Source organism: Haliaeetus leucocephalus, unplaced genomic scaffold (assembly GCF_000737465.1).
Source record: "Haliaeetus leucocephalus isolate CR32 unplaced genomic scaffold, Haliaeetus_leucocephalus-4.0 Scaffold395, whole genome shotgun sequence".
Taxonomy (NCBI): domain Eukaryota; kingdom Metazoa; phylum Chordata; class Aves; order Accipitriformes; family Accipitridae; genus Haliaeetus; species Haliaeetus leucocephalus.
Genome location: NW_010972831.1, coordinates 1,125,561 through 1,153,451, shown reverse-complemented (window position 1 = coordinate 1,153,451; position 27,891 = coordinate 1,125,561). Strand labels below are relative to the sequence as shown.

Genomic DNA, 27,891 nt, shown 5'->3' with positions numbered 1-27,891 from the left:
AGGCGGCCTGGCCGGGCCGCGATGGTGGGTGGTGACGGCGGCGGGGAGGTGGGATCCGCCGGGACAGGGTGCGTGGGGCAGCGGCGGGGGCAGGCGCGGAGGGGAGACCTGCGGAGAGGCCTGTGGGGCCAGGAGGGAGCCGTGCCCGGACGGTGGGAGCCGCCGTGTGAGGGGAGGGCGGGCGGTGGGCGCCCGGGGGGGGAGCTCGGCTGGGAGAGGTGGGTCGGGAAGGCCTTGCGAGGAGGAAAGGGGTCATGGCAGGTGGTTATTTGTCTGTAAATGTGCCTAATGTGGAGCAAGGGCGGCTCCCCAGCGCGCACAAGGAGGGAGGATAATGCTTCAGAGGACGCGCTGCTCGCCGCTGCCAGGAAAGGGGCTCTCAGCCTGGGCGTGCGGTGGGACGAGGAAGGCTTCCCTGCCCGGGGAAGGGGGGACCGCCGGAGGGGAGGAAAAGGGGGGCGATGCTTGCGTCCAGGTAGACATTTCTCGGCCGGGCAGGACTCCGTCATTGATTTGGCCACGGCAGGTGATGTAGGGCTGAATTCGACGTGTGCGTGCGGTGAAAAGGCACTGCCAGAGGTTGAGGTCAGGAGACGTGAAGTGGGCAGTTCGTTCCTGTGCTGGAGAAGACAAAGAAAATGACATCTCTCGAGATGGCATTTACCTGTGCAGGAGGAAGCTAAGCTTTCCCTGAAGGCTTTTGTTATGGAAAGGTTACTTGTTTCTGGTTTGGGAGGAATTACAGACAAGGAAGGGTTTTTTCCCTTGGAATGGGTTGCAGAACTGTATGCATATAGGTAATGCTTAGCTTGGAAGGTGGCGTTGGAGGGTCAATGTTTGCCATATGGGATGTATAGGAAGGGGTGAGAGAGCAAGAAATTTAAGTTGAGGCTGTTCGTAATGTAGAAATAGGAGGACTAGAGAGATGTGCAGAATCTTGAAGGACAGGTGCTTACCCAGCCATGGGGCTATGCCAGAACTCTCTTTTTTTAGAGAGCAGATGAGTTTCCCTGGGAAAGCACTCTGTTAGAAAAGGGCAATGATATATTCTTAATTATGCATATCTAGGGAATTGTGTGGGCTTTTTTTTTTTCTTTTTGGTGGAGTTACATGAGAAAGTGCTTATCCTCAGGGATTTCAGTCTACCTTTTCAATGTTTTAATGATGAAGGTGCGTAGATTGTGGGTTTTTTCCTACGTTAAGGTCAATGATTGCATGCTTGTTCTTTTAGAGCACTAAGGGGAAGGTGAATTTACTTGCTGTCATGCTTGTAAGATTGGTGTTGGTATGGGTTGCTTTTGTGTACTTTCTGGTGAATAACCATTGTTTATTGTTCTTTAGCCTTTTCTTCTGAGAGCTACAGAACAACTTCCAACAAATTTTCTTCTTGGCTCTTGCAGACTATCTGACTGCGGGTGTGCAGTGGAACTGCACTGTGCAAATGTTTGCTGCCTCTTGACCAGGAAAGGTAGTTGTGTGTTAGTAGTATATTAGAATTTCCAAGTTGGATAGATTTTATTTTTTTGTTGTTGTTATTTAAGAAGAAGGCAAAAAGGTGCAAGTAAAATTTAGTAATTTGGTAGGTTGATGAAGTCTTTCTTGTAGGAGGTATGGACTGCTGTCTTTCTCATGCTTTCTAGCTGTGGGAAGATGAGGATGCTGTAAATAAGGCACGTGGCAGGGGGGAACTGGCTGCAAGTTGGATGGATTCTGAAAGTGGTTGCTGTGTTCTTGCACTAAAGAATTAGAGCTCCTAAGATGGCTCCTCTCCCCATCCTCCTTTGGCAATAATAGGACCAGTTTGGGGTTTTTTTACCCACTTTGATTACTATACTATTGTTCTTATGTGTGTTGGTTTTATTTTTAAGTAACTTGCCAAAAGTGTGCCCTAAAACTTCTCCATTCTATTTTAATGTAGAGAAAATATATTAAAGAAAGGAATTATTTAATATTTTTAGTTGCTTGCACTGAATTTATTGCTAAAAGGAGTAGGGTAACCTCTGATTTAAGATTACATGTAACAAAATAGAACTGGATTAGTATGTTCCCCTAAGGAAAAATAATGGCTTTTTATAATTACTTGTATTGATTATAAATACTTTATGCATTCTTTATTTGTGCAAGACGCATCAGGTATGTTTGGGTTTTTTTGAAAGCAAGTATAAAAGAACTACTATTTCTAAGGTAGTAGAAATAACATACATGGAACAACATGAGAGGAATGTAATATAGAATGTATATTCTATTCTAATGCCCATACTAAAATGAGCCCAAGAAGAGGGGAAGGAATAGCACGAAGAAATAGGAAAAGAATGGACGTCAGGTCCTACCCTGTTTTTGTACTTTGGCTTCGTATAGACGTTAATAATCCTCTGTTTCTTTTGTGTGGGGTAATAGAGTTTCCATATGATAACAATCACAGAAAGGCTAAGTGCAGAGTCCTTTGGCTGCTGGTGTAGCTTTGTGCACTGTGCTGTGAACTGTTAGTTAGAATGTCAGTCTGTGTTGCAAGTAGATGTGTGCTTCCTATTGAGCCTGGTCAAGGTGCTTTTTTTTTTTTAATATATATTTTAATTAATATGTGTGTTGTCTAGATTGCATGACTGGAACAGTAATGCCCTATTTTTCAAAATATTTTTATTTTTGAAGTTGGTGTGCTCTCAGCCTCCATGGGTTTAATTCAGATCTGGATGCTTGCTGTCTCTGAAAATAAGGTTACCAAACAAAACATTTTGGCATAGTTATTCCTCATCAGAATGCTCAGGCTTTAGTATTATTCCCCTTCTCATATCTGGAAAATGCTTCAATGAAAAAACTGCAGTTACATAAAACACTAATTCTTCAAGACTAAAATTAATTACAATGATATGCACATTAAACTTAAACCATTAATACAGTCAGACTGATAAACAGCATATCTGTTGATATTATTCTGTGATAAAGGAAACTGTTAATGGCATAGTCTATCAAATATTTTGGTAAGAATTTGCCAGCAGAAAGAATTAATACGGTACTGAAGTAACTTGTTCTTAGCCCTGTGCTTAGGCCAGTAAAAATGGTGTCCCTTTTTTGTGGTCGGAGATTATGCCAGCTCTCAGCGGAGAGAACTGCTCAGCTCTATATAGAAGGTTGGAGGATGTTGCCATATTGATTTTAGTACCACTAGCAGTGCCATGAGCTGCATTGTTTCCCTGTGGCAATAATATGGGATCCTTGCAAGAGCTGAGACTTGCTGTCGCCATGCTTACCACATATCCCAGAGGCTGAGCATTGTTAGTGGAGGGGTCTGGGATGCCATATAGAAAATTAAGTAACAAAACTTAAGCCTTAGACGCTTCTACGTGTCTAGTAATTTTCCTTATAAGTATCACTTTTAAATGAAATTGAAGCATCTAAAAATGCTATTACTCATCTCGGAAGCTAGGTGTGGTTGATAGGGGACTGGTTTTGAGCGCTGAACTTCAGGTCTCTGTGGTTGATGTAACTGTCAAATGTTAAACTCTTTTCTCTTGGGGAGTAACTTCAAAATTGTTGGTACTTTCCAAGAGCCAAAAAGTTTCTTCCCTCACTTTCATTTTGCTTGATTTTTATTATTATTTAATAGTTACTAATATTATTAAACAAATATATTTTTAATTAAAACCCACAAACATTCACACTTATTTTAAGCTGTATGTTTTCCCTGTCAGTTCAGTGGACAAATCTGGGATTTGGCCTCAAAAGCAAAACAGACGCCTTGAACGTATGTGTTTCCACCTTTTAGAATTTCTAAGGAATTTTTGATCTGCTCAGCAGGTCAGTTTGCTCCAGAGTGGAAATACGCACATTCAGGGTGTCTGTTTTCCTGTTGAAGCCGAGTCCCAGATGCCTCCATTTTAAAAAACACCATGACCCTGATCTTTATAATTAGCTGTTGACTCACCTGAAGGCACAATGAATATACTTTAAGACATGGACTGACTCCCTCTAGCATTTTGGACACTGGAAAATATAAATTCTTTGCCCATTTCTGTTGCGTCTTGGTCGCCTCACCATCATCACATAGAAGATGGCCTTAGTAAATGTTTTCTTGCCTTTCTGGCCTGGTGCCTCAGGATGCTTAGTTGCTTTCCCATAGCCCTTTGTGGGTGGAGCGGATTCCCACTGTGGAACTAGTTTGTGTGTGCTCCCTTGAAAGTGATTGAAGAAGGAATTTTGTTTTAAAACTTTAAAGAAGCTAAAACAAACAATGTCTCTCAGCATGGGAGTGGACCAAATCCCATAGGCTTCAGAACGTGTGATGGCTGAATGGCAGGCTTCCTGGGTTTTCACTCCAGGCACTTTATTAAAAAATACTTCTAAGATGTGAAGCTTTCTATATTACATTTAGGTGTTTTATTACATTTGGTATTTTTCTAAAATCAAAGTATGTAGTTTAAAAAAAAAAAAACAACAAAAAAAACCGAAACAAAAAAACCCAAAAAACCATGAGGTTATGGCTTTACTCTGACTGAAGTCTTCCAAGATAAGGACTGGTAGCATTGATGTGCAGCACTTACTAAGCACACTTCTAAACAGTCTCTGACAGCGAGGTTGGAAAAAAAGACAACTAGCTATAAATGCCATTGTGTGTGTGTATTTAAGAGGAACATCTTTCACTCCAAAGGTCTAGTGCTTCTGAGCGGTTCATAGTCTTTACTTGCAGAATTGTTTCTAGTATCTGATTTAGTGGCGTCTGAGTTAATGGTACTAGCCTCTGCAAGTTATTCTATAAATAGTGTAAGCATTGTGTAATTTTAGTCATGGTATATAGTCAGTTAAGCATGATGATTAATTATCACTGGAAAAATTTAAATCATTTGATATCTTTATATAAAGTGACATAGGAAGAACAAGTGAGTAACCTAGCCTTAGTTAATATTTCTGTGTCTTTCAGAAAGAAGAGCATTGCTTTTTAGCTCTTCACTGAAATATACCTGGTGCTTGAGAAAACTTCTGGGTTGTCCTGTTGCTTCGTTAGCAGTGCCTATAGTACTTTAAGAATGCAGAACTGCAGCATGACTGCTAATATAGCGAGGTATTGCTGTGTTTATTTTATTTAATTTCTTCCATTCATGTCTGCTTCTGTCAGCCACGACTCCTGTTGGCATTCAGCTGACTTGAGCTTCTTCTCTCCTTCCTGTCACCATCCTATGCCTGTCTTCCCTGGCCTGACTCCTGCAAATACAACAAAGAGGAAAAATAAAAGCTTTTGAATCACTCTTCACATCTGTTTCCATCTTCCCTGGCAATTTCTGCTTCCACACAGTTAAGTGGCAGAAATGTGGCCTTACTTGACCTTTGGTCACAGATTTTTCCTCTCTGGTCAAAGAGCCAGTCATTTGACCTTGTCTTAGGCAACTACTGCTCTTCAGCTAGTCCTCCGGTTTCCTCAGTCCTCCTTCCCAGCCGTCACCTCATCTTTAAATATTGCTCTCCCTCTCGCAGGCCTTTTGCAACTGCCGGTCTGTGGGTGTCCTGTGCACCTTGCCCTTGTTTTGGCTGCTCCGATCTTTGCTTGCTCTGCTCTGCAGTTAGCACGCCCTCACTCTCTGTTTCCTCCATGCCTCCATCCTTCTTCTAGAGAAAATCAATGACCGTACAAACTTCCTCTGTGAAAAATGTCTTTTCCAAACAGCAGTGCTCCCTAGCTGTGTTGAATCTTAGCTTGTTTGCTGTTTTTTTAATATCTTTTTCTTTATTTAAGATCTCTCCAGTTTCTTTTAATGGGAAGGGAAGATCTTCCCGTGCTTCACTCTTGGTATAGAGCAAGTACTCATCTGCTTTTCAACCCTGCCTTATACATGTTCAGGTTCATAGTGTTTTCTCAGAATAGGTAATAGTATTTTGCAGGCAACAAACTTCAGTTAACTCACCTATTTGACATGAGGTTGGCTGACATCTAATTCTTTAATACCTTGGTATCTTTATTTGTAAACCAAAGCAGTTAAGTGCCTCACAGATTGCAAAAATTAATTACTGGAAGTTAACTTATGCCTCTTGGAAAGGTAGAAAAATATGACTTCCATCTTCTGGCTATCAGAGCAGTTCTGAAAGTTGATATCAGTAGAGAACAGGGCAGGAAACCCACACTGCTGCGATTTGCTTGTTTTGTTCGGTGTGCAGTGAAGAGCTCTGTCTTGTCTGGTGTGTCTGGCAGTGCTAAGAACTGAAAAATAGCTAAGATCTTAAAAAAATCCAGACAAACAACAAAAAAAACCCCGAGCCTGATTTAGTTGCTTAATAAACAGAGGAGCCTTGCCTTACTGTGGTGAGTCACACCGAGAGAAGAAATTTGAATTTGGGTGGGATTTTTTTATTAATATTTATCTTCTTGTTATATTTTGTGGTTTCTTAAAATGTTTCTTAGTAAAACTATGGAGCAAAAATGCAATAACATATAGAAGTTGTACACATGGCAAAATGAATCAGACTCAATAGTTGAAAGACAACAGAAGCATTAACCATGTGGTGCTCCAGAGGGAATGACCTGTAGGTGAGAGAAAAGGATTAACTGAGGGTCAAACCAAACCAGCTTTGTTGATTATAGTGGTGTTGCCCATGCCTTTAAGGAAGTGACCTGAATAGACTGTATGTTTTTTATTGCATCTTTTGTGGATACATGTTTTTAACTTACAGATAATTGCAACAAGACTTGAAATGCTATTTAAATGGCAACAAAAGAGAGAAATATGCAAAATGAAAGAAGAGCGAGCTCTATTTCAGCATTTTTGTCTAAGTGTTTCCCTGTATAACTGTTTACCCACCACACCCATGCCTTGGTAGGGTAACCTTTTTGTATTTGCATGGGTGATCACCATTAAAATACTCCCCAACAGAAGTGATTTTTGTGTTATATTTTAATCTATGCTACATCAGCGCTATGCAAAATGATTAGACTAGCACCATGGCTGGTTGCTTTAAAAAAAAAAAAAAAAAAAGATACAGTAACTTGCAAACAGTAACTTTGATACAACCACAGAGGATAACACAATCCTTAAATCAATATTTTCAGTGTCATTGGCTTAATCTACATTGGAAGAAACACAGATGAGTGCTAGAAGTTATTGCACAAGCAATAATTATGTTAACCATCCACTATAGATTTTCATGTCTGGTACCCTTTACAAAAATTGTCTTTCCTAAGGCCTGCTGAAGTTCATATTAGACTCCCATTGACTTCAGACAGAGGAATTGAAACATTCATCTTACATTAACGGTAGTCTGTGCCAAAATCACTGTGATATAATTTAGCTGTGGTGTTACTTGGTTTATTTTAGTGAAATATGAAGCATAAATTCGGCTCTGTTAGTTCAAATCATCTGACAAACTGGCATCTTTATGTCATATGCTGCATCTTTTAAATTTTCTTGTAATTCAAATAAGGTTTTCTTAATTGTCAGCTCGTAATGTCTGTTTATATCTTCTTCCTTGTGCTGTATCTAGAGATCCGTGCTAAATTAATGGGAAAGCAATTAGCCAAACTCTGGATTCTGTGCTTGACTGACGCTTCTAGCTGTGAACATATTATAGCTGTCTGTCTGGTCTTCACAGCTTCTGTTTGAGTTTTAGATGAAACTGGAGATAAAGATGCTACATCTCTAAACCGTGTAGAAACTCCTGATGTTACAAAGGTTACATTCATTTGGGGCAGTGAGGCTTACATTTAGCAGGAACGGTTGTAATAGCACGTTATAGGATTTAATCTGACTGCAGTTTTGTACTAGCATATTTACTTTCAAGAGTAAATGTGAGCCTAACCTTATTCTGGAATACAAATGTTTTCTGATATATTTTTATCTACAGCTCTAGGTTTTGTACCAGTGTAAATGGATCTATACTTCAGTTGCATTTGTTCAATACTTGTGTGTATACAAACAGTGATGGGATATCTGAGTTTTGGAATTTGCTTTCTGATACAAATTAAGTTTGTAAGCTTCCCCTAGAGAGTCTGAATGGAAATCAGGGTTTGAGGAAGGTCATTTATCACTTACAAATGATAGTCATCAAGTCTTAAAAAGTAAGTTCTGCTGCATGACTACACCAATGTCAGTTGCCACAAGGGAGAGTGCAGGACAGAAGGAAGGCCAGGCTATTTCTTTGGCAAGCAGCATGCACTTAGGTTTAAACTGATTATCAAACTGTACCCATAGGCTGTGGTTTTGTGTTACAGCTAAGCCAGTCTAGAAGGTTGCTGCTGCTGAAAGGAGTGATCCTGCTCTCTTCTTCCTGCTCCTACAATCGTGTTCCCATCATTTCCTTTGTGCCAGCTCTGTACACCCATCACTGAGCCAGTTCAGCTCAGTCACCCAGTTGAGAACTACTTACTGCTGGATTAATGAGTCTGATTTAGTGAAAGACCTGATGAGCATTAGAGCTGGCATAAAGGAAGGGGTGGAGACCACACAGTAGTAATACGAGTGTCCAAGGGTATAGTTCAGACTCTCTTTTTTCCCACAGTGTAAACCAGTCTACATCCTTGCTGTCATGTTTGTGCCAGTTCTGGTATATGCTCGGCCAAGTGATAAGCGTGATCAGGGACCTGGTTTGACTGAAAATTGGTTTGACTCGCTCCCCTCCCACCCCCAACTTTTTGCTGTATCACTTCTCTGATCCTGTCACTGTACAGCCTCAAAGGCTCTTGTAGCATGGTGAGGATAAAAGGCATGTGTGGTCAGGGTGAGGTGGGAGTACTGAGTTACCCTTTTAGATGACCACCAGTACTTAAGTTGACTTAAAATGATCATAACTGCAGGCTTAATAAAGTCTTCATGTTCTGTATTGCTTATATCCCAAGCATATTTAAAAATTTTTGAAAATTTCATGCTGGAGGAGGATTTTCTTCCATTTTAACTGTTCAGGAATTCATTTGGTTGGCAAGTGGTGGCAAAAATTATGAATATATAGAATGATGGCAGTGTTTTCTGTCAAGAAATAGATTATAGAGGCTTGTGAGAGTAGTATTCTGTTGTTCTCGGGGAAACTATTAAATTGCTGTAGAAACCTTCCTCCAGATGATAGGAACTGCATCCTGTTCCTTATCAAATAAAGATGTTAATCATCTTTTATTATTTGTCATACTGTATTTATCACCACAGTGTCTCCATAAATACATCTGGCAACAATATTCTCCAGGCCATTTATTAAGATTTATGTCCTTTAAGTGGCTACTCTAAGGCACCATGTTTTCATGCCTACAACCTGCTTTTCTGACAATTAACACTTTCAAATTACTATTCCTTGAAACTAAGTCTTCACCTTTCCCTTTCTCAGTTTATTCTGTCTACCAATTTGAGTGGCCAAATTATGTAGGAAGGGATAGAAAACCACAGACGGTAAGAAATCCGGTGTTAACTCCCTTTTGTGGTGCTTGGTCACATTCATAACTCTTGGGTTATGGATGAATTACTGCTATTTCTGAAGCTTTTCTGGTACCCGGAGAAGTACAGTAGTGCTGTCTGGTAGCTGCACATGTGGAAGTGAGTTTGCATGCTATTATTGATTGTCAGCTTTTGAAAATGTCCACAAAGATGCTGATTTGCTTTAAATGGCAGTCTCATACCTGTAGCAGTGCTAAACTAGAGAAGCCATTGCCTATATAAATTTCAGAAACAGTGACTTTTTTTTTTGTTTTCTCTGCATTAATTTTCTTGGTTATGTGCTTATCTCTCCAACTGAATATTTCATTTTTGTTACCTTCCTTTTGAGTTTTTAAGTGTATTAGGTCATCATTAATTTGTTCTTTCTGCTCAGAAATTGGGAAGCAGAGTATTTGGGGTAGTCTGTAGCCTGAATGCTCTCAAAGCTACACCTCAATTGTTGTCACTATGACAAATGGCAAGACAGCGTGAGATCTCAGACTAGTGGTATCTGGGGGAATTTTTGAATTAATGGAATGGTTTTGGTTTATATATTAAATTACTTCATCAAAGAGAACAATGCAGTAGGGTTGTTTTGGTGTGTTTTTTTCTTTCCCCTGAGAGCTGAGTCATACTTTATTCACTTTTTTCACCAAAAGAGGAAAGCCTTTAATAAATCTGTAGGTGAAGTGATAAACATATTATAAGAAGTTAAAGTTTTTTTTCCCCTCCCACTGAAAATGAGTCAGCAATTATATTATCTTGAAACAAAATCAGTACTGAGTTTGTTGTCTGGGTTTAGCAAATGTTTATATTTTAAGAAAACATTTATACTAGTGGTGTTCAGAGTGATAAATTTGTGTAAGTGGTCTCCTGTATAGTGAAGTGCATGTCACAATCTCTCCCTAAATATCTGTCAATCTGAAATATTCCTATTTGATCAGAACAGCAGATTTCTGATGGTTTATTAAAACAGACAATATCCTCAATTTAAATTTTGTTTTTCTTGCAAGGCAAGATCCACTGAAAACCTCACTGTCAAGTGTAATTGCCACATGAAGTAGTTTAATCCTGTTCTGAATTTTGTGGTTATATCATAAAAATGATGAGATGCAGTAGTGTGGAAAAGCTTGGCAGAAGCATTTCTGCATAAATTCGAAGACTCATTGATATTTTCAGGGTTGCTTCGGTAAGGAAAAATTAAGCGACTTGATATTTTGGGGGGACTTGCTTTAAACTACTGTGGAAGGTGAATAGGTGGCTCTGCTGGAGGTCTTGTTACAGGCTGAAGGAGCCCTCTCTATATCTGCTTAAAATACCTTATGTCGAATGCTTAGCTTACCAATTATTGAGGTAGGCTCAGACTGATGAAATAAAAGGAGTGGTGCATCTGTTTGACAGATGCATTGTTTAAACTTAGATGTATTAAGTGCTCGAAAAGCTTTGCCAAGGGGGATCAAGTCAGGCTGTGACTGCAGGGTATGTAGATCTACCTAGGCTAGCTTTGAGCATGATAGTGGTGTAATCGTAGCAGCAGTGACACTGAGTGCAAGCTGTGAACCCTTTTAGAGAAATCTGACCAATATGGGTACTTAATCTTCGCTGAGTTTTGTGCTGCCATCACCATGCTCTTGTTTGCTCAAGCGGTGACTAGTTTGAGTAAATGTACACAGCCTGTAGAGTAAATAAACCCTTCATAAACCCAAGAAGTCATCGAGCTTTTTTTTCTGCTTTTAAAAATTGATCCTCTTATAAAGAGCGGTTATAAAAATGAAAAATGGTTAAAGCAAGGGGAATAAGATACAAGCACTGAGAGAGCAGGGAAAATGCTGATGATTGTAATGAGATTGGTAGCTCAGTTCTCTCCATTTTGTGTCGCTATAAATGAATTCAAAGTGTCTGTGTTCACCAGACTGTAGCTTGCCGTTGACTTTTGAAATACTCTCATATGCATTCAAGCTTACCAGCACTGCATTTCTGAGAAGACTCACTGATGGTAGCATTAGGATGCAGCCAAAATGCTTTATATAGGATACCGTCTATTGTGATGTCCAGTTGACTTTTCCAACACTATGGTTTATCCACTGCTGCCCTATTTAAGTTATCACTGAATTGATGAGGGACAAAGCATGATTGATCCTCTTGAAAAAATGTGAACAAATAGTGTTTTCTTGAAATTTTATGAGGGGTTGTTCTCCCCACCAAAACATCACTGGCGGCAATGAAAACTAATGATGGCAAAACCTCTCACCAACTCATCGAGTTGAAACTTCTGTGGAGAAAATTAAGTGTGTGCACAAAACTGAAAGGTCTGATGGCAATGCTAGTTAAACAGTGAAGGAAAGAACCAACTACTATGATAAGGGATGTAGGAAAAGCCAGGCTATAGTAATGGAAGTAGGGGACTGTCCTTGGGAAGAAATGGTGCTTTTAGCAAACAAAAGGTAAATTGCTGGAAAAAAATTCAAGCCCACTTCTGTCAACGTGGACATAGTTGATTAGTATGATTAGTTGCATTCCTGTGATACTTGATGTGCATGAACACTGTTCCATTGCAGTCTAATATAAATAATGTTTAACTAAGCATAAATGTAAAACTAGACTTAAGTTACCTGGGGCCAGAATGACTAAATGTGTAGAAGAGGTGAGGAGCATTATTCATCACATGAAGTGGGCTTATCAAAACTGGGAGGAGGTCAAGTCTGATTCCCCTTTACTGAGTACAAATGGCTTTGGACCCCAGAACAGCAACTGCCTGGGTTTGTGTCCAAGAAAGAACATGGGGGAGGCAGTAACAAAGCAAGGAAGTAGTTAACATATTGTGAGTGCTGTGAAAAGGGAGAAAAAGTGGGAAGCGCAAGTAGAAAAAAAATGGGGAAGGAGAAACAGTATGTTGGCTTTTTTCTGTGTAATTATGCATGAAGATGTTTGCTGTATAAACATACTTTGGGAAGAATACAGTAAAAATGGTTGCACATCAAAGATACAGGACAATATGTTGTCTTGCTGACAAGTACTAAGTGACATTTTTGGTATTGGTGTTTGACCTGAACCTGGAAATGCTCTCTCATACATTTGCCTGCTGTACAGTTCTGCATTGATTTAAACCAGCAGCACCAGATGTAACTTTGGTGCTGATCTTGAACAATGCTTTATAGTGAATAGCAGCTACCCCAGCTACCCAGGAACAAGATCTTTAGAGATGATGCACATGTGAAATGCAAGCAACTTGTGTAAAATGCCATGAAGATGGTTATATAAACAGCTACGCGAGTTTTTACAATACCATGTCAAACATTACTTAGCTGTTATTGCTATTCAACTATGCAGGATTAATTAAGCCACTTAAAGGACCTGTGTTTTCTCTTCCATAATACAATCAAGAAGAGAACAAAAACAAAGGGAAGATAATCTTCCCATTTATTCAAACACCTCCTTTTCTTTAGATTTTAATTATTTTAACTTGGTGGTAGCTTTTTCTTTTTTTCTGAGATCCTTAATGTAGCATGTCATACAGTGTTTAACATAAAAAAGGAGAATAAAGAGTAGGAGCAGGCAATACTGAGACCGCAAGTTATAGTGGAAAGGTGTGTGTCAGTCATTCAACTTCAATGAAAAAATAATACTACTTTCAAACTTTAATAGTATATTGCAAAGTTCCACTTGTTAATATAGTATTTATAATGTGGTTAGATGTTTGTAACATGCAGTACTCAGTTGGATATTTTTGATCCTGCAGTTATTGATTTACCGCAATAAAGAAAAAGGTATTGTAACAGATATGATGCAGCAAGGCTCAATTCTTCATCGTGATAACTGCATTTGTCAGCAACACTAAGTTTTTATGTATATAGCATTAAATTTGTACTGGATTGTTTGCCTGTGAGTGTTTAGTCAATAGAGAACAAATTGTAGATGTCAAATAGCCTTCAACTGTACAATAAACTAGAAATTGTTGGATGAATGCAATGTCTCAGAAAGCCATGCTTCCCCAAATGGGGAACTGCCTAACAGTTACTTCTGCAGAACTGTGGGTGGTAATATTGGCAAGCAACAGCATGTCTTCCATTGCACAGCTGCAAGTTAGAATCTCCCCCCACCCCTTTTTTCTTCCTCTTCTGTAGCTTAGTTATCATCATGGCATTCAGTGAAGTACTCCAGAAAGGAGAGGTCTGACAATCCAAAAGGATTTGTTGCCACTCTGAAAATGAAGGTGGTGAGGGAGAAGTCTGATGTAGTTCTCTGTCCGCAAATAAACCTAAAGAAGTGTATGCTGACCATTAAGCTTTAGTCATTTGTCCAGGTAAATAAAAAGCTTGATGCTTCCAAATGCAAGTTTGGGAAAAGCAAATAATTCTTTTCTTCCTCTTTTTTTTCTTCAATTTGGTCTGCTGCTGCTGAATATCTGTGTGTAAGGGCAAATTTTGCTCCTTGGAAATAAAGCAACCTCCATTTCCTAAGTCAGGAATTATTTCTGTTCGATGTGCTTATTAAAAGAACCATAATCCGTTCCTTTACTTCAGGGTGCCTGTTACAGATCAACTGTATTGGAGTATATTTTAAGAATGTGGGGGTTTGGGGGTTTGTTTGTTGGTTTTGGTTTTTTTAAATCAAATCCTTTTTGAAGAAAATAAAGAAAAGCGTTTTGCAGTCTAAATACACGTCCTAGTGGCAGACTCTTAGATTAAAAATTTATATAGTAATGCAATTGTTCCAATGTGATGTCATGATAGATGAAAATTAGTACTCTTAGGAAATAAGCATGAAGAAAAATGGGTAGCCATATATTTTTATTTCTCCTTACTTCTGTCTCAAGCAATCATGACAGGAAAAGAAAGAGGTGGAAAATGACAGAAGTATGACAGAAGTATGACAGAAGTGGGTTTTGGTTTTTTTGTCTCCAGAAAGTTTATTGTATATATAGGGGTTTTTTTTTCTGATCTGTTTTTCATATTTCAGCTATGTAGGACTGAACTTTTGATGTCATGTTTGACACTTTAAATATCAAGTAGAAAGCTTTGTGGCATTAATTTTATAAATAGACCTAGTACTCAAAAATAGTCTTATTGATAATCAGCTTTGTCTGTCTTAGTTCTGGAATGGTCACTACATGTTTGTGTAACTGGAAACTGTCATACATAAAATTTAATCCTTTTGGGAGCTGATCTGTGGAACAGCATTTAAGTAATTAGCCAATAAGAAATGTATGTTTGTTCCTGTGTTTTCCTTTAATTGAAATTCTGCTGTGTAGTGGGTTAAGAGAAAGTTATATCTTTTTCACTAGAGTTTTTCTTTGTGTACTCCCATAATTTCATGGTTCTCCTGTAAATTGATGACTCCACTCTGAAATGAATTTTGCTGCCCTTCTTTTGAATTCTTTTACCTGGTTAAGCCACATAATAGCATGCGCTGTACTTTGCTATAATGTTAAACAGGGAGATTGTGATCCCTGCATCTGACCTGAAGTGTCTGCAAAATCTGTGTTGTTCATTAGAAACAAAGCTAGTAACTTAATTGTCATGTCTTAACTGTGTCATCAGTAGTCTATTTGCCCTAATATGCTGGGAAAAAAAGTACGATTTACAGCTAATAAATTGTTGGCCAAAGGGACTTCTTTTTTGTTTTTCAGTTTGGCATATCAATTTTAATTTAAATTCTTCTCAGTGCTATTTCAGGAGTTAACAAAATGGGTCTTCAGGGTTTTTGTTTGTTTCTTGATGAGTTAGGGCCCTAATTAGGGAATTAGCTCTTCCACACTACTGCTCTTAAGAAATACAGCATGTTCTGTGCCTGTTCTGATCTCATGTGTAACACAAGATCTGATTTCAGTCAGGCATAGCTCCAGCAGAACTGACCATCTATCGGGCTTTGTTTACTATATGTTTCATTGGTGTTGTTAAACACTGATAGCTGCATTTCTGTGCACGGAAACAGGAGCACAGGGACAGTGACTCTGGCAAATTAATGAATACTGTCACAGCAATATATATGTTTTGATTTGGGGATTTTTTTTTTTTTAAGTTGATAGCCTATGATGGCAAATGAAAAGTTTTCTTTTTCAGCTCTGTTACAGACCTGGGTGAGTTGGACCTGAATTCAGAGCAAGAAGTAAGCTATAAATGATAGAGGCCCAAATGAAAATCTATGAATGAGTCCATTTCCTGCCATTGACTTCAGTGCATGTCCAGGCGGACTTTAATCTGTGTCATGTAGCCAGTGGGTATTTGCATCAGGCAGTTCAGATTTGGGATCGCGCTTTCATTTTGGAAAGTGGAGTGTCTGTATGGCTATCATACAAATCATACCCCCAGAGAAGAAAATAATTTTTTTGTAAACTGAATTACTTACACTTAGTAGAAAGGAGGTAGCTGTCATGCTGTCTTAGAAAATAAACCTTCTTTGGTATTTATTTTTTATGCACCTGCGTTTTAGGGGGTTGATGTGTTGCATAGCTTATTGTCCTCAAGTTCATGTGCCTTGTATCACTGCAATGTGGATATGCTAAGGTCTGTCCTGAGCCATATACCTAGCACAGGTGGTAGAAACATTTTAAGCTTAGTATCTGAATAGAAAGAATGATGTTAATACACAGTTGCAGTGATGCATGACTTGCAGTTGAGATCTTAAACTGCTCATTTTTTTGAATGCCTACAGCTGGTCCTGATAGCTGCAAGAGCTCTGTTGTGGTGGGGGTTGATTATTTATTTATTTATTATTTTTTACTTATAACTGCCAGGCTGCAGAGAGGGTGAATACTGTAAAGTTGTAAATATTTAAATTGCATTTCCTGCTTGGTGACTCTGCCATCCCTCTTTCTGTTTGGGCCAGAGGACTTTAAAAGGGTGAGTCTGTTGTTTCTCCAGCTTAAAGCACTTGAACTTTCTGCTCTTGTGGCGATCTCTTGTCCTTCCATCCTCAGCAGAAGCACCTCTCATCTCTAGAAGAAATACGACTGGCTTGCTTTGCACAACAGCCTTCTGATGAGAGCAGTAGCACAGCTGCTACTGTCTCTCTGCAAAAGAAAGATGGAAAGGGAAACAAGTAAACAAGGAGTGCTTGAGTCTTGGCGGGGGGGTGTTGACTGATGCCTGCAGTTGATTTGTTAACTTTCAGAATCAGTCATTTTAGAATTAAACATTTTTTTGTATGGCTGTCAAACGGTGTTTGTAAGGTGAGCCGTGTCCAGATTCTTCCTTGTTTTGATTTGGATGTGTGCGTGTGGCTTCAGGCCTCCTGGCCCGTAACTGCAAGATGCAGAGCTGCCTGGCTGGACCTGTGGGGTTTCGCGACCTGCCCCTAACCACGGCCTACAGCTCACTTAGGCTTTAGTGCCTCTAATAGTTTCCTTTCAAGAGCTGAAACTGTGAGATCAAAACCACCTCCTTAGAGCCAAGCGTCGCTTTTCGTTCCTCAGAGGTGTGAAGCAGGCGTTGCTGCGCAGGGGCCCTGGCCAGGGCCAGCAAGCGAGCTCCTCTCTCTCCCCCCGGGCTGCGGGAAGCAGCTTCGCTGGCAGCATCACCCTCTCTCAGAAGTCAGCGGGGAGTGGAAATGTAGGCAAGCCCTTTCCCTTTGGAAGACTTCAGCAAGACATCAAAGGTGACTCTTGAGCCTTGGGAAGAGTTTCACTACCTGGGCCTGGCTTCACGTGTGCTATTTCTTTCCTGGTTTTGATCCAGCTGCTTTCCTAACTCAGTTGAAGCTTTGCACTCAGCATGTCATCTTTGCCACAGGTTCCCTTTGTTTTCTGGAGAATAGTCCTGTGCAGTTGGTTTTGCACTATCCAGGTATGGGTTGCCGGCCAGAAAAACTGGTGTGTTGATACGTAAGGTGATAAAAAAACAAAATAAGGTTTTCAATAAAAAAGCAACACAAACATTTCTTTCGTCCTGTATCTGCATATACCTTTTATCTGACATAGAGTTGAACAGATTAAGTGCTGCATTTTGTAACACCATAAGCCCTCATAACCAGCAATCAGTAAAACATACCTGTGCTTTTAAAAGGTCCTTTTGTTTGTGTCTGCTCGTACTCTAAGTCATCTGGTACTAAAAAGAAATATAACTCACCCAATCTCAATGGCATTGACCATCCAGTGTTTTACCACTGCAAGCTCTAGATCTGATTCCAGCTGTCTGTAAGGATAAATGTTTGCTGCTGAAGTCGTGTAGCCTTTGTACTGTGTTTTCACTACTTGCTTTTGGTGGGAAGTGTGTTGGGTGTGATAAGTAAGCACTTCTGATGGATCAATATTGTATGTATCTAGTCTGTGCTGTATAGAGGCTATAACTGAAAAGAAGTGATTCAGCTTTGCATGACAGTTGGAACATGTCCATAAAATGCTTTTGCAGAACAGATAGAGAATTGTGTAGAGGAACATTATTTGCCCAGTGGATTACAGCATGGAGATGGATTTTGTTCTAGCTCATCTGTCTTTTGTTTCTGTTTCATATTTGAATTCTGAGGTGTGCAATATGAAACTGTCTGGCACCTAAACCAGACCTATACTTCTTGAGGTGCAGAGAAGTTAAGATTGCACATGAAGATGAATATTACATGATCTTTATAGCATCATACAATGGTATTGTGTTTTTTCCAATAATAACCGTATAGTAACAATCTTTAGGTGCTTTGTGGACTTCCTACAGTTCCCTCTTTTGTTGCGCCACCAGATCAACTGCTACTGTGGTAAATACTGGAAAATAGTGTGATGTGTGTGCGCCCTTGAGGATTTTTACGTGCTGGAAATGAGGAGGGTCTGATCTTATGATCAGTTATTTCTCTATAGATTGTGGTCATCTTCTGGCAAACTTCTCTGTAGTCTGTTTTACCTTCTTTTGGTGAACGTGCAGAACTGAAGACGGGAAAGATAATGGCATCTAATTTTTAGCTTACGGGTTTTTCTGTGCTTTAGTTGTTAGCTGAGCAGCTGTCACTTAGTTTTCTTTGACCATAGCCTTTGAGAACTTGGAGCTTTGTTGCTCAGCCTTCAGACACTGTTCCTGTGCCTCGTGACTAAATTCCCAGTCTTTTGGAAAGAAGCACCAATAGAAATAATTCTGGTGCTGGTTTTTTTTCCATTTCTTCCTTCATTGTATATAGAAAATTTTGGTTTTCTTTGAGAAATTGATTGTTTTCTACAGAATTCCCTGCCACATGCACCTCTAGTGCTGTGAAGATGTCTAATTACAATTTGGTGCTACAGTCTAGAAAACTTAACTTATCTTCCTTTGTTGCTTAAAGGACTCTCACTAGTTGTCCTGGTATATCATGGGGCAACATCTGAGCTAATGAGTAAAGATATTTTTAAAAGAATAAGCCCCAAACCTCAAACTTACAGAATGGGATGCCTTCACTGTTAGTGACATACCTTATCTTCTGTTTTATTTTTAGTTGCTCTTCTACAGCGAGTAGCAGAATTGGAAAAGGTCAATGCAGAATTTCTGCGCACAAAGCAGCAACTTGAGCAAGAATTTAATCAAAAGAGAGCAAAATTTAAGGAGTTATACTTGGCTAAGGAAGGTAAGGTCTCAATTCTTGGAATTATTCTGAAGTTTATAAAACTTCATCTTCAGTTAATCCCCGTATGAAGAATAACCTTTGTAATGCCAACTACTATTCCCCATTTACCCTTGCACACCACATGCTTTTTTTTTTGTTAAGGATAATTAGGATTTAAGGGGGTTTTCTGCTGGGATAGTTGACTGCATATTCAGCATGGCTAGTGGGTTAAGCCGTTGTTGTCTGATTTGCCAAAAATGGAAAAATGACAGTAGTCTTTTAAACAGATATAATAACAGAAGAGACAAGCAGAGAGTAAAATTCAGTAGGTGGCTATTTAGCTTCCTAGAATGAATTTTTAGAATTAAATTTAAAGATTTGCCTGCCTGGTTAGGAGTTAGCAGAGCAACTTGATGTACACTCAGAAACACCGCCACTGAGTTTTAATTCTAACTTTCTGAAGTCATGGTGTGCTTGTTCTCTCAGCAGCTGATCTGGTAAGTGGAAAGGCATAGTCTAGATAGTATGCTGTTTGTACTTTGTGACTAGCTTTTTTTATGTAGTATTAATTTGTCTTAAATTTCGATCTGAGGTAGAATGTAAGCAGACAAACATTATAAAAGTTTTAATACCAGCCAAGGGCATCCATTTCAATAACATTCTTTATAGGAAAATTTGAACCATTTGAGCTCAAATATCTGATGAAGATTTGGAGACTAGAGATAGCTGTTGTTCTGAGAGCAAAATTGATTTATTTCTAATCCTGATGATTTTCCTGTCCTTAACATATGAAAGTAGAGCCAAAAAATAATGCATTAAGACTGCAGCTGCTTCTATAAGCTTATGAGGGCAGAAATACAACAGGCATAATGAAGATCAGATCATACAGAAGGCCTGTTTCTTTGTATTTCTAGAAGCTAGATGAAAGGAAATTTAAGATACAAGACACTACTGATGAGATCAGCAATAATTCTCCCTTTTCAGAACAGTTGAAAAATAGAAAATAAAAATAGTGATGAGGGGAAAAAAAAAATCCAGGTTTCACATGTACTGAAGTGAAAGGATACCAGAGGAGAATATACAAGCAATTACTTTTCTTTTCTCTCCCCCCTACCCCGGCCCCTGCCAAAGCTTTTTTGCCCTCCCTGTTCTCCAAGACCCTTTCCTAAGTGTACATTGGGACTGTTGCAACCCATCCTTAATACTGTCATTTGAGAACTAAGTAATATAAATGCCACAGGGTCTTGGTTTTTTTTACATGAGGATTAATGGCCTTTTGAGTACCCAATTAGTTCTGGGTTCCATATTCTCTATCAAGGGGTAAGGTGTTGGGCACCAGGATTGATTAAGCTTTTTGATATTGAGGGAAATACATGGACATAGCTTGGTGTTTGTTGTACACTGGCCAGATGTTTCTGCTAAAAGTGATTGCCACTGAAATAAGCTATATGGGCATAAAACTATATTTTGTGTTAGTGCTTTCGGAATTAATTGTATTTTTTATATATATATATCTTCCAGAGCTTTTTGCTTCAGATTAACTGAAAACTCAGGAGGATAATGTAAAATTGGTTTAATTTCTGTTTATAGTTGCAACAATTAGAGAAGTAGTGGATATTCCATTGAATGTATCCCTTTTTTTAGTAGAAGCTCAGTTTTAGCAAAGCCATGGTAAAGAGCAAATTAGGCTGCATAGTTTTCTTACATGGGCTCCATGTAGTGGTCCCGGAGTGTTTCTGTTCAAGGAAGTGTTCCATCCAAATTCGGGACCAAGTTGGTGCCAAAAATGGGGCAAGAACTGGCTTCCTGTCTGTTCTTATCTGTTCCAGATTCTTTACCAGAATGAGTTAAATAATAACGAACTAATTAAAAGCACAGTTCACTTTCATCAGGTATATCGATTCATAGGTTATATCTACAGTGTCTGCTTTGTGGCTGCATCCATGAGAAGGTACTTTTTTAATAAAAGGCAAGGGCAAGCAAAGTCAAGAAATAATATTCCCTAAAGATACCTGCTAACATTTGTTTGGTTGTTATGGGTAGATGCTTTAGCATCAGTGCTTCCTTCATCCCGTTGTTAGAGTACTGTTCTTTGCCATAGCAACAATGGATACTTTGATTGAAGTACAGATTGAATTTATTAATCAAGCTAAATGTAAATAATACTTCTTTTCAGAGGACCTGAAAAGACAAAATGCAGTGCTCCAAGCAGCCCAAGATGATCTGGGACAACTGCGGACCCAGCTGATGGAAGCCCATGCTGAAATGGAGAACATCAAAGCTATAGCTACTGTATCTGAGAATACAAAGCAGGAAGCTATCGATGAGGTGAAGAGACAGTGGCAAGAAGAAGTAGCTTCACTACAAGCTATTATGAAAGGTAACAACCCGGCAAGCTGCTACCGCTAAGATCAGGCACCTCTTTAGTATGCGTTTAGTGATTTGTGCCTGCCCTTGCACAGGATATGGATAGCTGCTTTTCATGGCTTGGCAAAACTGGGCTACAGAAGTGACGGATGAAGTGTAGTTCCTAAGTTTGTGAAAAGGAGCTTGGTGATTCTTTTCTGTTACTATGAGGATAGAATTTAGAAGGAATTGTGGAAATGGGAGCTCCCACATATATGCAAAGCATTTTTGTGATACTTCATCCTTCCATGAAGATGAGTATAATGCATGTAATTTGACAAGTCTGAAAACAGCTTTAGACTGACAGCATGATTCTCTTTTCTTCTGTGTAAACATAGTTCTGCTGTCAGACAGCTCAGTGTCCCTCCAGTGCCATCACATGGACTTTTCCCCAGGCTAGTGACTGAACATGCATCGGTTGTGGGTCTTTTTTTTTTTTTTTTCCTTCTTCTTGATAGTTCTGAGATAATATTTGTTATGTTTGCATGTCACACAGCTGTTGATGTTTCTGAGACAAACTATGTGCAAGGAACAACATGCAGGATGTAAACTGGGGACAAACTGTTGCCATAACTGGCTGTTTTCTTAAAGGTTCACAAACAGGATTCACAGTATCCTGAGCCCACAGCCTGTTGGCTGACGGGAGTTTTTCCATCAACTGATTATGCTTTTCCCCCAGAGAAGACAAATCTTCATGTATATTCAGTACACAAATTTCTGTTTATTTATGATCTACAGAGATACATGAACCTAGATGAAGGCTCAGTTGTGCCAGCTGCTGTCTGTATGTAAACAAAGACAGCCCCTTACCTGAAGGGGTAGTAGTAATAATAGGGAAATGAAAGCTATGTGAGAAGTTCTAGTTCCTTTGCGTTTTGGAGTAGATGAGTAGGGTTTTGGAAGTTTGTATGTGCTTTGAGGTACAAAATATGCTGTCAAATAGGATGTTAGACATGTACATTATTTTGAAATTAGGAGTTAGATGGTTTTGGGGGCTTGCTTGTTTTGTTCTAGTGATGGTACAAATTGAGATGCAGTTCCTTTGGATGTTTTGCTTAATGTAGTTGGTTTTTGGGTGAAGAGTCAAAAGGGAGGAGAGAGGAAGGAAGAGTTCACTGTTGTCCTAGTTTTGATCAATTGTGATAAATTACTGACTGATTAGAGATGGAGCTCCTAAAGCTCTGTTCTTTAACTTACATGGAAAATAAGTTTTGAAAATGCTGTTTTGTAGAGACTGTTCGTGACTATGAGCTCCAGTATCATCACAGGTTGGAGCAAGAGCGAGCTCAGTGGAATCAATATCGAGAAAATGTGGAACGTGAAATAGCTGAGTTAAGGCGGCGATTGTCTGAAGGTCAAGAGGAAGAAAACCTAGAAAATGAAATGAAAAAGGTACATTGAAATCTAGTTCTTCAATTTCTGTTTCAAGATACACTTGTGTTGTTATGCATGAGTTCATTTCTACGGCCTGCTATAATTCCTCAGAAATACACATAGCCTCGTTCTGCCAACTTTCAGCTCTTTGTTCATGGAAGTCATCATGACCTAATCCTGCATTTGAATCCATAAAGGTATTGTGCCTGATTATGTGGATTCAGTAAGAGGATTGCACCTGAGAAGATGGTAAGGTTTGGCCTTCAGCTTGTAAAAGCAGGAGGCCTTGTAAAGTCTCTTGTCATAATGTCAAATGAGCTCAAGTAAAGCCCCTTTTAGATTTTTCTGGTTTGGCTGCAGATTTATAGTTTACTTTACACTTCTGCACCTTTATTCCTTTTCTCAGATCTTACAAACTTCTTTTGAGGTTTTTAATGGGCACTATATCTAAAATGTCTTTCGTCTTTCTTTAAGGTAAGCCATGTTTGTGCAACACAGTACTACTGGCTTCCTAGGAAATACAGAACCTTGCTGTCACAAAACAACAGGCTCTAGATGATGAAAGATATTTGCCCTGGAGCTTGGAAAGATTTTGTTGTTGATCAAAGATCTGTGACTTAGAAGAGTTCATAGAAGTAGATTGAGGTGCCTTGTGTTCAGTTTGAAATTTATTTTTTTTATTTTTTTTTGAGTTTGAAGATTTGGTGTATTTCTCTTTCAGGCAGGCAGGAAACTGAATCTGTTGTAACAGATGAATGTTTTAAGATCTTGTTTATCATATTGTAAAAACTTGCATTTAAGTGAATTTGTCTTCTCAGCAGGTTTACAGTAGTGTTCAAGGTATTCTAAGACAATTTTAGTGTAATAAATGATCCTATATTCAATAAAAGAATAGACTAACATCTGATAATCTGCCACATCACTGCATTTCCTTGTTTCTGCTTGCTGTCAACAGAAGAAATGCAGTATTGAATATCACAAACATTTCACATAATAAGTATTTTACCTATTTTTACTATGTTGTAACAAGCAATCAGTATTAGTGTTGCAAATTGGAATTCTTTTCCTGAGACTTATAAAGAGATTCTTGAATGTTGCTAGTTGTAGTTGCATAATTGCTGTTTGGTATTCAGTTAGACTGCTCTTCATATACTCCTGATTTATAAAGGTAGGAGTCATCGTAAAGCCTATTTGCCAATGTTCTGACTACAGAATTACTGCCACTGGAGTTTTAAGACATAAACTGTTTTTAAGAGAAGGTTTTAGCCCTATTAAGAGAAAAAAAGACTTTGGTCGAAGCTGTAAGGAAGGTTCAAAATTGAATCAGTGTGGTGAATCTTGTAGAAACAACCCAGAAGATGCAGAGTTCATAGTGTAAAACTCCCGGCAGTGCATTACCAACAAACTGTCAATAAGAATTTTCGGAAAATGATCTCTCTTGACTGAGAGAGTCTTTGCAATAACTAAAATCTCAGCGCTTTTATTTTTTTAGTCTGAACGTACTGATCATGTAACAGTTGGAGTTGCAAGTAGCTCAAATGACAGTGCAGCTCACCCACGCTTAGTGGCTTTACTATGTGCAAGTTAGCATTTAGAAGTTTAGTATAGCAGATAAATAGCATTTTCAACTATACTCCTTTAAAAGGGAAATAAATATCCCTTGTGATCCTAAAGGAAAAGGTGATTGGTTTATTAATCTCTGATTCATATGAGCTTGGACAGCTTTATAGGCCTGTAAAGCAGAGGAACATGTACTTTATGTAATAGGAGGGGGAGGGGGAAATGTAGTCTTCAGAGTGCAGCTTGAAATAATTGCTTAAACTGCTTTGCATGGGTTTTTTAATCTTCTTTGCCATCAAACCTGTGAGTTTTTTCCTCAAGGAGACTAAGAATTAGACCACAATTAGGAAAAGGATGTTCAATTTTACCTAAAAACAAATGAGCAAATCCCAAGCCCATAAAAAGCTGTGTTTGGTTAGCAAAATAATGAATATTTGTGCCTCAGCAGTCAGTGTGAAAGGAGGAGTTTTCTTGATCAGTTGGGATGTGCTGTTTGAAGACTTGTGATCAATTCCTTACGCAAAATGGCATTTCCAGCCAACAATGTTGTATTTGTCCTCCATCTTTATATGCTCCATTATAAGGATGGATTTATTTTACTTTAAGGCATAAACTTGGAAAGTTTTAAAAAAATATCTTAATCTTCTAGCCAGTTCTAAGGAATCTCCAAACATCTCAAAAGAGTGAAAAAGAAAAAAAGTACTTTGCTCTCTGGGTTGTAAGTAGATGCTGTACCAGCATATAATATATCACATTTCTTAAAACTAGCAGAAAACCATACCATTGTGTAGCATTCTCAATGAGAGGTGAGGTGAGAAGGATGGACGGAGAAGAGAAAAGATTACAAGCCATATGTTTCAGTCCAGGACGCTAACCTTCTTGGCTCTCTTGACTGGATAATATCTCAGTTCAGTTGTGTTCAATTTGGCTATAGAATCCATTTTAAACTACAAAGAAAATCAGTGAAATTTGATACTGTGTCCATGTAATTGCTAATGATTATGCTTGTTGTCTGCATACTTTTTCCTCTGAAAGAGATGAGGGGTAGATAACAAATGTTGCTCCAAATTCTGTAAATATGTCTTTGAATTTAAAGTTTATTTATTTGGTTGACTGTACAGTTTTGGTATGTGTGCTTATCAGGCTTCCAGTGTGCATGTTTTTTATCCTGGTTTGGGATCGCTTAGAGTGGGTGGGTAATGTTTTGATAAGCATATTATTTTGAGCTGTATTTACTAGACTGTGACTAGGTCGCCAGAGGTATCCAAGTCTAGCCTGCAAACCTGGCATTTGGTATTCTTGAGCATCCTCTTGTCAGAAAGAGTGTGTCTGGTGGAACACATGCACTTGTCTTCAAGCAGCTGTTTTGCTTTTCCATGTAAATATATTTCAAGTTGCAAATTGCCAAATCTCTGTAGAAAACTTGTGTGTTCTGTGATTTTTATCATAAAGCAATGATTTCTAAGAAATCTGTGCTGAAAACTTTGTGGATTTTCTATAAATCTCCCTTGCCAACTCAAAAAAGGTAAATACTTTGTTCTAATGATAAGCATGCTTACCTAGTGATTCATCTTTCAGAAAATGTATTGGTGATTTGTAAAAATCTCTTTATCTTCCTGTTCGTTGTAATACCAGATAGGTTTTGGGTTTTTTGTTATCACAGATGCTAAAAGCAGTCTAGCTATAGCAGCATGTACTTCCATGCAAGTTCTCTGCCTGGGAATGACTGGGCTCCCTCTGGACAATGACTTGGTGGGAATCAGTCCTGCCCACTGGCAAAATTTGGCTAGTCCCTTTTTATTCAGACCTCATTTTCCATTCAGGAAATGATCTGGTTTGCTGTTGGAGCTGTGATGACTATAAAGACTCCTCTTAGCACAGTTGTGTCAAACTCTGAGTAGCAGAAATCTGCAGAACAGGTTATTTTGCATATAGAGAGAGCAAGAAAGGACAAACCGCCTGTTATGAAGTGTGCTTACTAGTCAGAAGAGGGGAAATTGGAAGGGGGGAGTAATCTGATTTCTGTGACAGAGTTGGCCATAACATCTGATGCACAGTAAGCTGCTTTTGTTGGTAATGATAAAGAACAGCGGAATAGATTTAGAGGAACTTTGAATGGTTTACTCCTACTTTAAAGAGAGATTCTCAAATTGTGTCTGTGTTTTCTGCTTGTCTTGTTTTTAAGGAACAAATTCAGGTACAGTAATGCCTGAGATTTCTCTAGCCAGGTTTTTATTCTGAAAATGTTGGTTAGAGTAACAGTAAAGGACGTTCAGGCTAGCAATGCAATGTTTTGTGTAGTGGCTTGGACTCATTTTTAGCATGTTCTGTCGTGTCATCTTCACTCTGTATCTGAAGATCCCTTGCAGCGTGTTCTTCAGCTGCTGTGCTGGGGGAAGCAGGTTTTGCTGGGGCAGAAGTGGTTTGGGTGCTTTGTTTTTAATTAGCTCACGAGTAAATACAAGCTGATAAGGTGTAAAACCTTAGTCTTTGGCAGTCAAATTAGTTTGGCAAAAAGTTTGAAGGAAATAAACATTTTAAGGATCACACCTCTGGAAGAGTCTGAATAACGCCTTTTAATACAGGAAATGTGGTGCTGTGGCACCTCTTGCCACATGTGACAGTATCGTTATGTAGCATTTTTCGACAGGGTAGATATTTCATTAAAAGTTTGAGTGGGAACTTCAACCTCAACTTGGGCATCTTGGTAATTATACTTTACCTTCAAAGGCAGACCCAGTGACCAGCACTCATTTTGTTAGCAGATAAAGGCTAATTCTGAGTGTTTAGTTCAGTATCATACTGAGCTTTAATATGGATCCTAACCCCCTCTTACCTTCACCCCCCCCAGCCCTTTTTTTTAAAGGAAACATTTGCAATATGTTGCAACCATAGTGTCAAACTTCAGCTCTGTCTACCAAGCAGTAAAAGCTAGAGCAATTTTTCTGTCATGTGGGATTTGATACACTTTTGTCTTTCCAGTTGGTTGCTGTTCAACAAATATGATTTTGCTTTCAGAGAACTTTCTGTTTCTCTGAACTGGTTGGTTCCAACATGGATGCATTTGTTGCTCTGTATTCAGTGTTGAACCATGTGAAATCAGACTGGTGATGAAATATTCCTGCAGTTATCATGAATAATTAGGAAAAAACTTATTCAGCAGTCTTAAAAATGTTGGGCTCTCTTTAGTCCATATGAGCCAGCTATAGGTAGCATTAAATGAATAGAACTGATACAATAAATAAAATATAAAGCAATCTTTGAAGTTGAACTCTTGCTCCCATCTCTTCAAAAAAATGTGACTGATGAGTTGCTGGCTGCAAGTGACAGGGTATGTATGTACATGTGACACCGTCACATGTCCCTGGTATTGAATTCACTGCGTCATGTGATGTCCCTCGCTTTCCTTGCTGATTTTATTTGCACTCTTTGGACAAGCAAACTAGCAGTGGCAAAATGTAGCAGAAGTGAATGGAACATGAAGAAATTTAATTTTGTTTTGTCTATAGAGTTTTCTTTAAAGCTTTTTAGAGCCCAAGGGCCTGGTAGCAGTTGTATAATTGACAGGTATTGCAACATTATTTTATTTTGTCTATTCATTTTAAGTTTAGAAAGCTTCAATGGTTAAAAATATTGTCTATTTTTCTTCCTGAAAGTCTTGCTCAGAATACAGTTG

General features: G+C 38.8%; 1 protein-coding gene across 1 annotated transcript in view; it reads left to right on the top strand.

Moving 5' to 3' along the window:
• The first annotated feature begins 18,516 nt into the window (after positions 1-18,516).
• Positions 18,517-27,891, top strand: part of RABEP1 (rabaptin, RAB GTPase binding effector protein 1) — a 31,246-nt gene continuing 21,871 nt past the window's right edge. Inside the window, exons 1-3 of the mRNA XM_010573521.1 lie at positions 18,517-18,896; positions 21,052-21,255; positions 22,513-22,673. Of these exons, the coding sequence (XP_010571823.1) occupies positions 21,123-21,255; positions 22,513-22,673 (294 nt within the window). The 5' untranslated portion in view covers positions 18,517-18,896; positions 21,052-21,122. The remainder of the gene's footprint in view (positions 18,897-21,051; positions 21,256-22,512; positions 22,674-27,891) is intronic.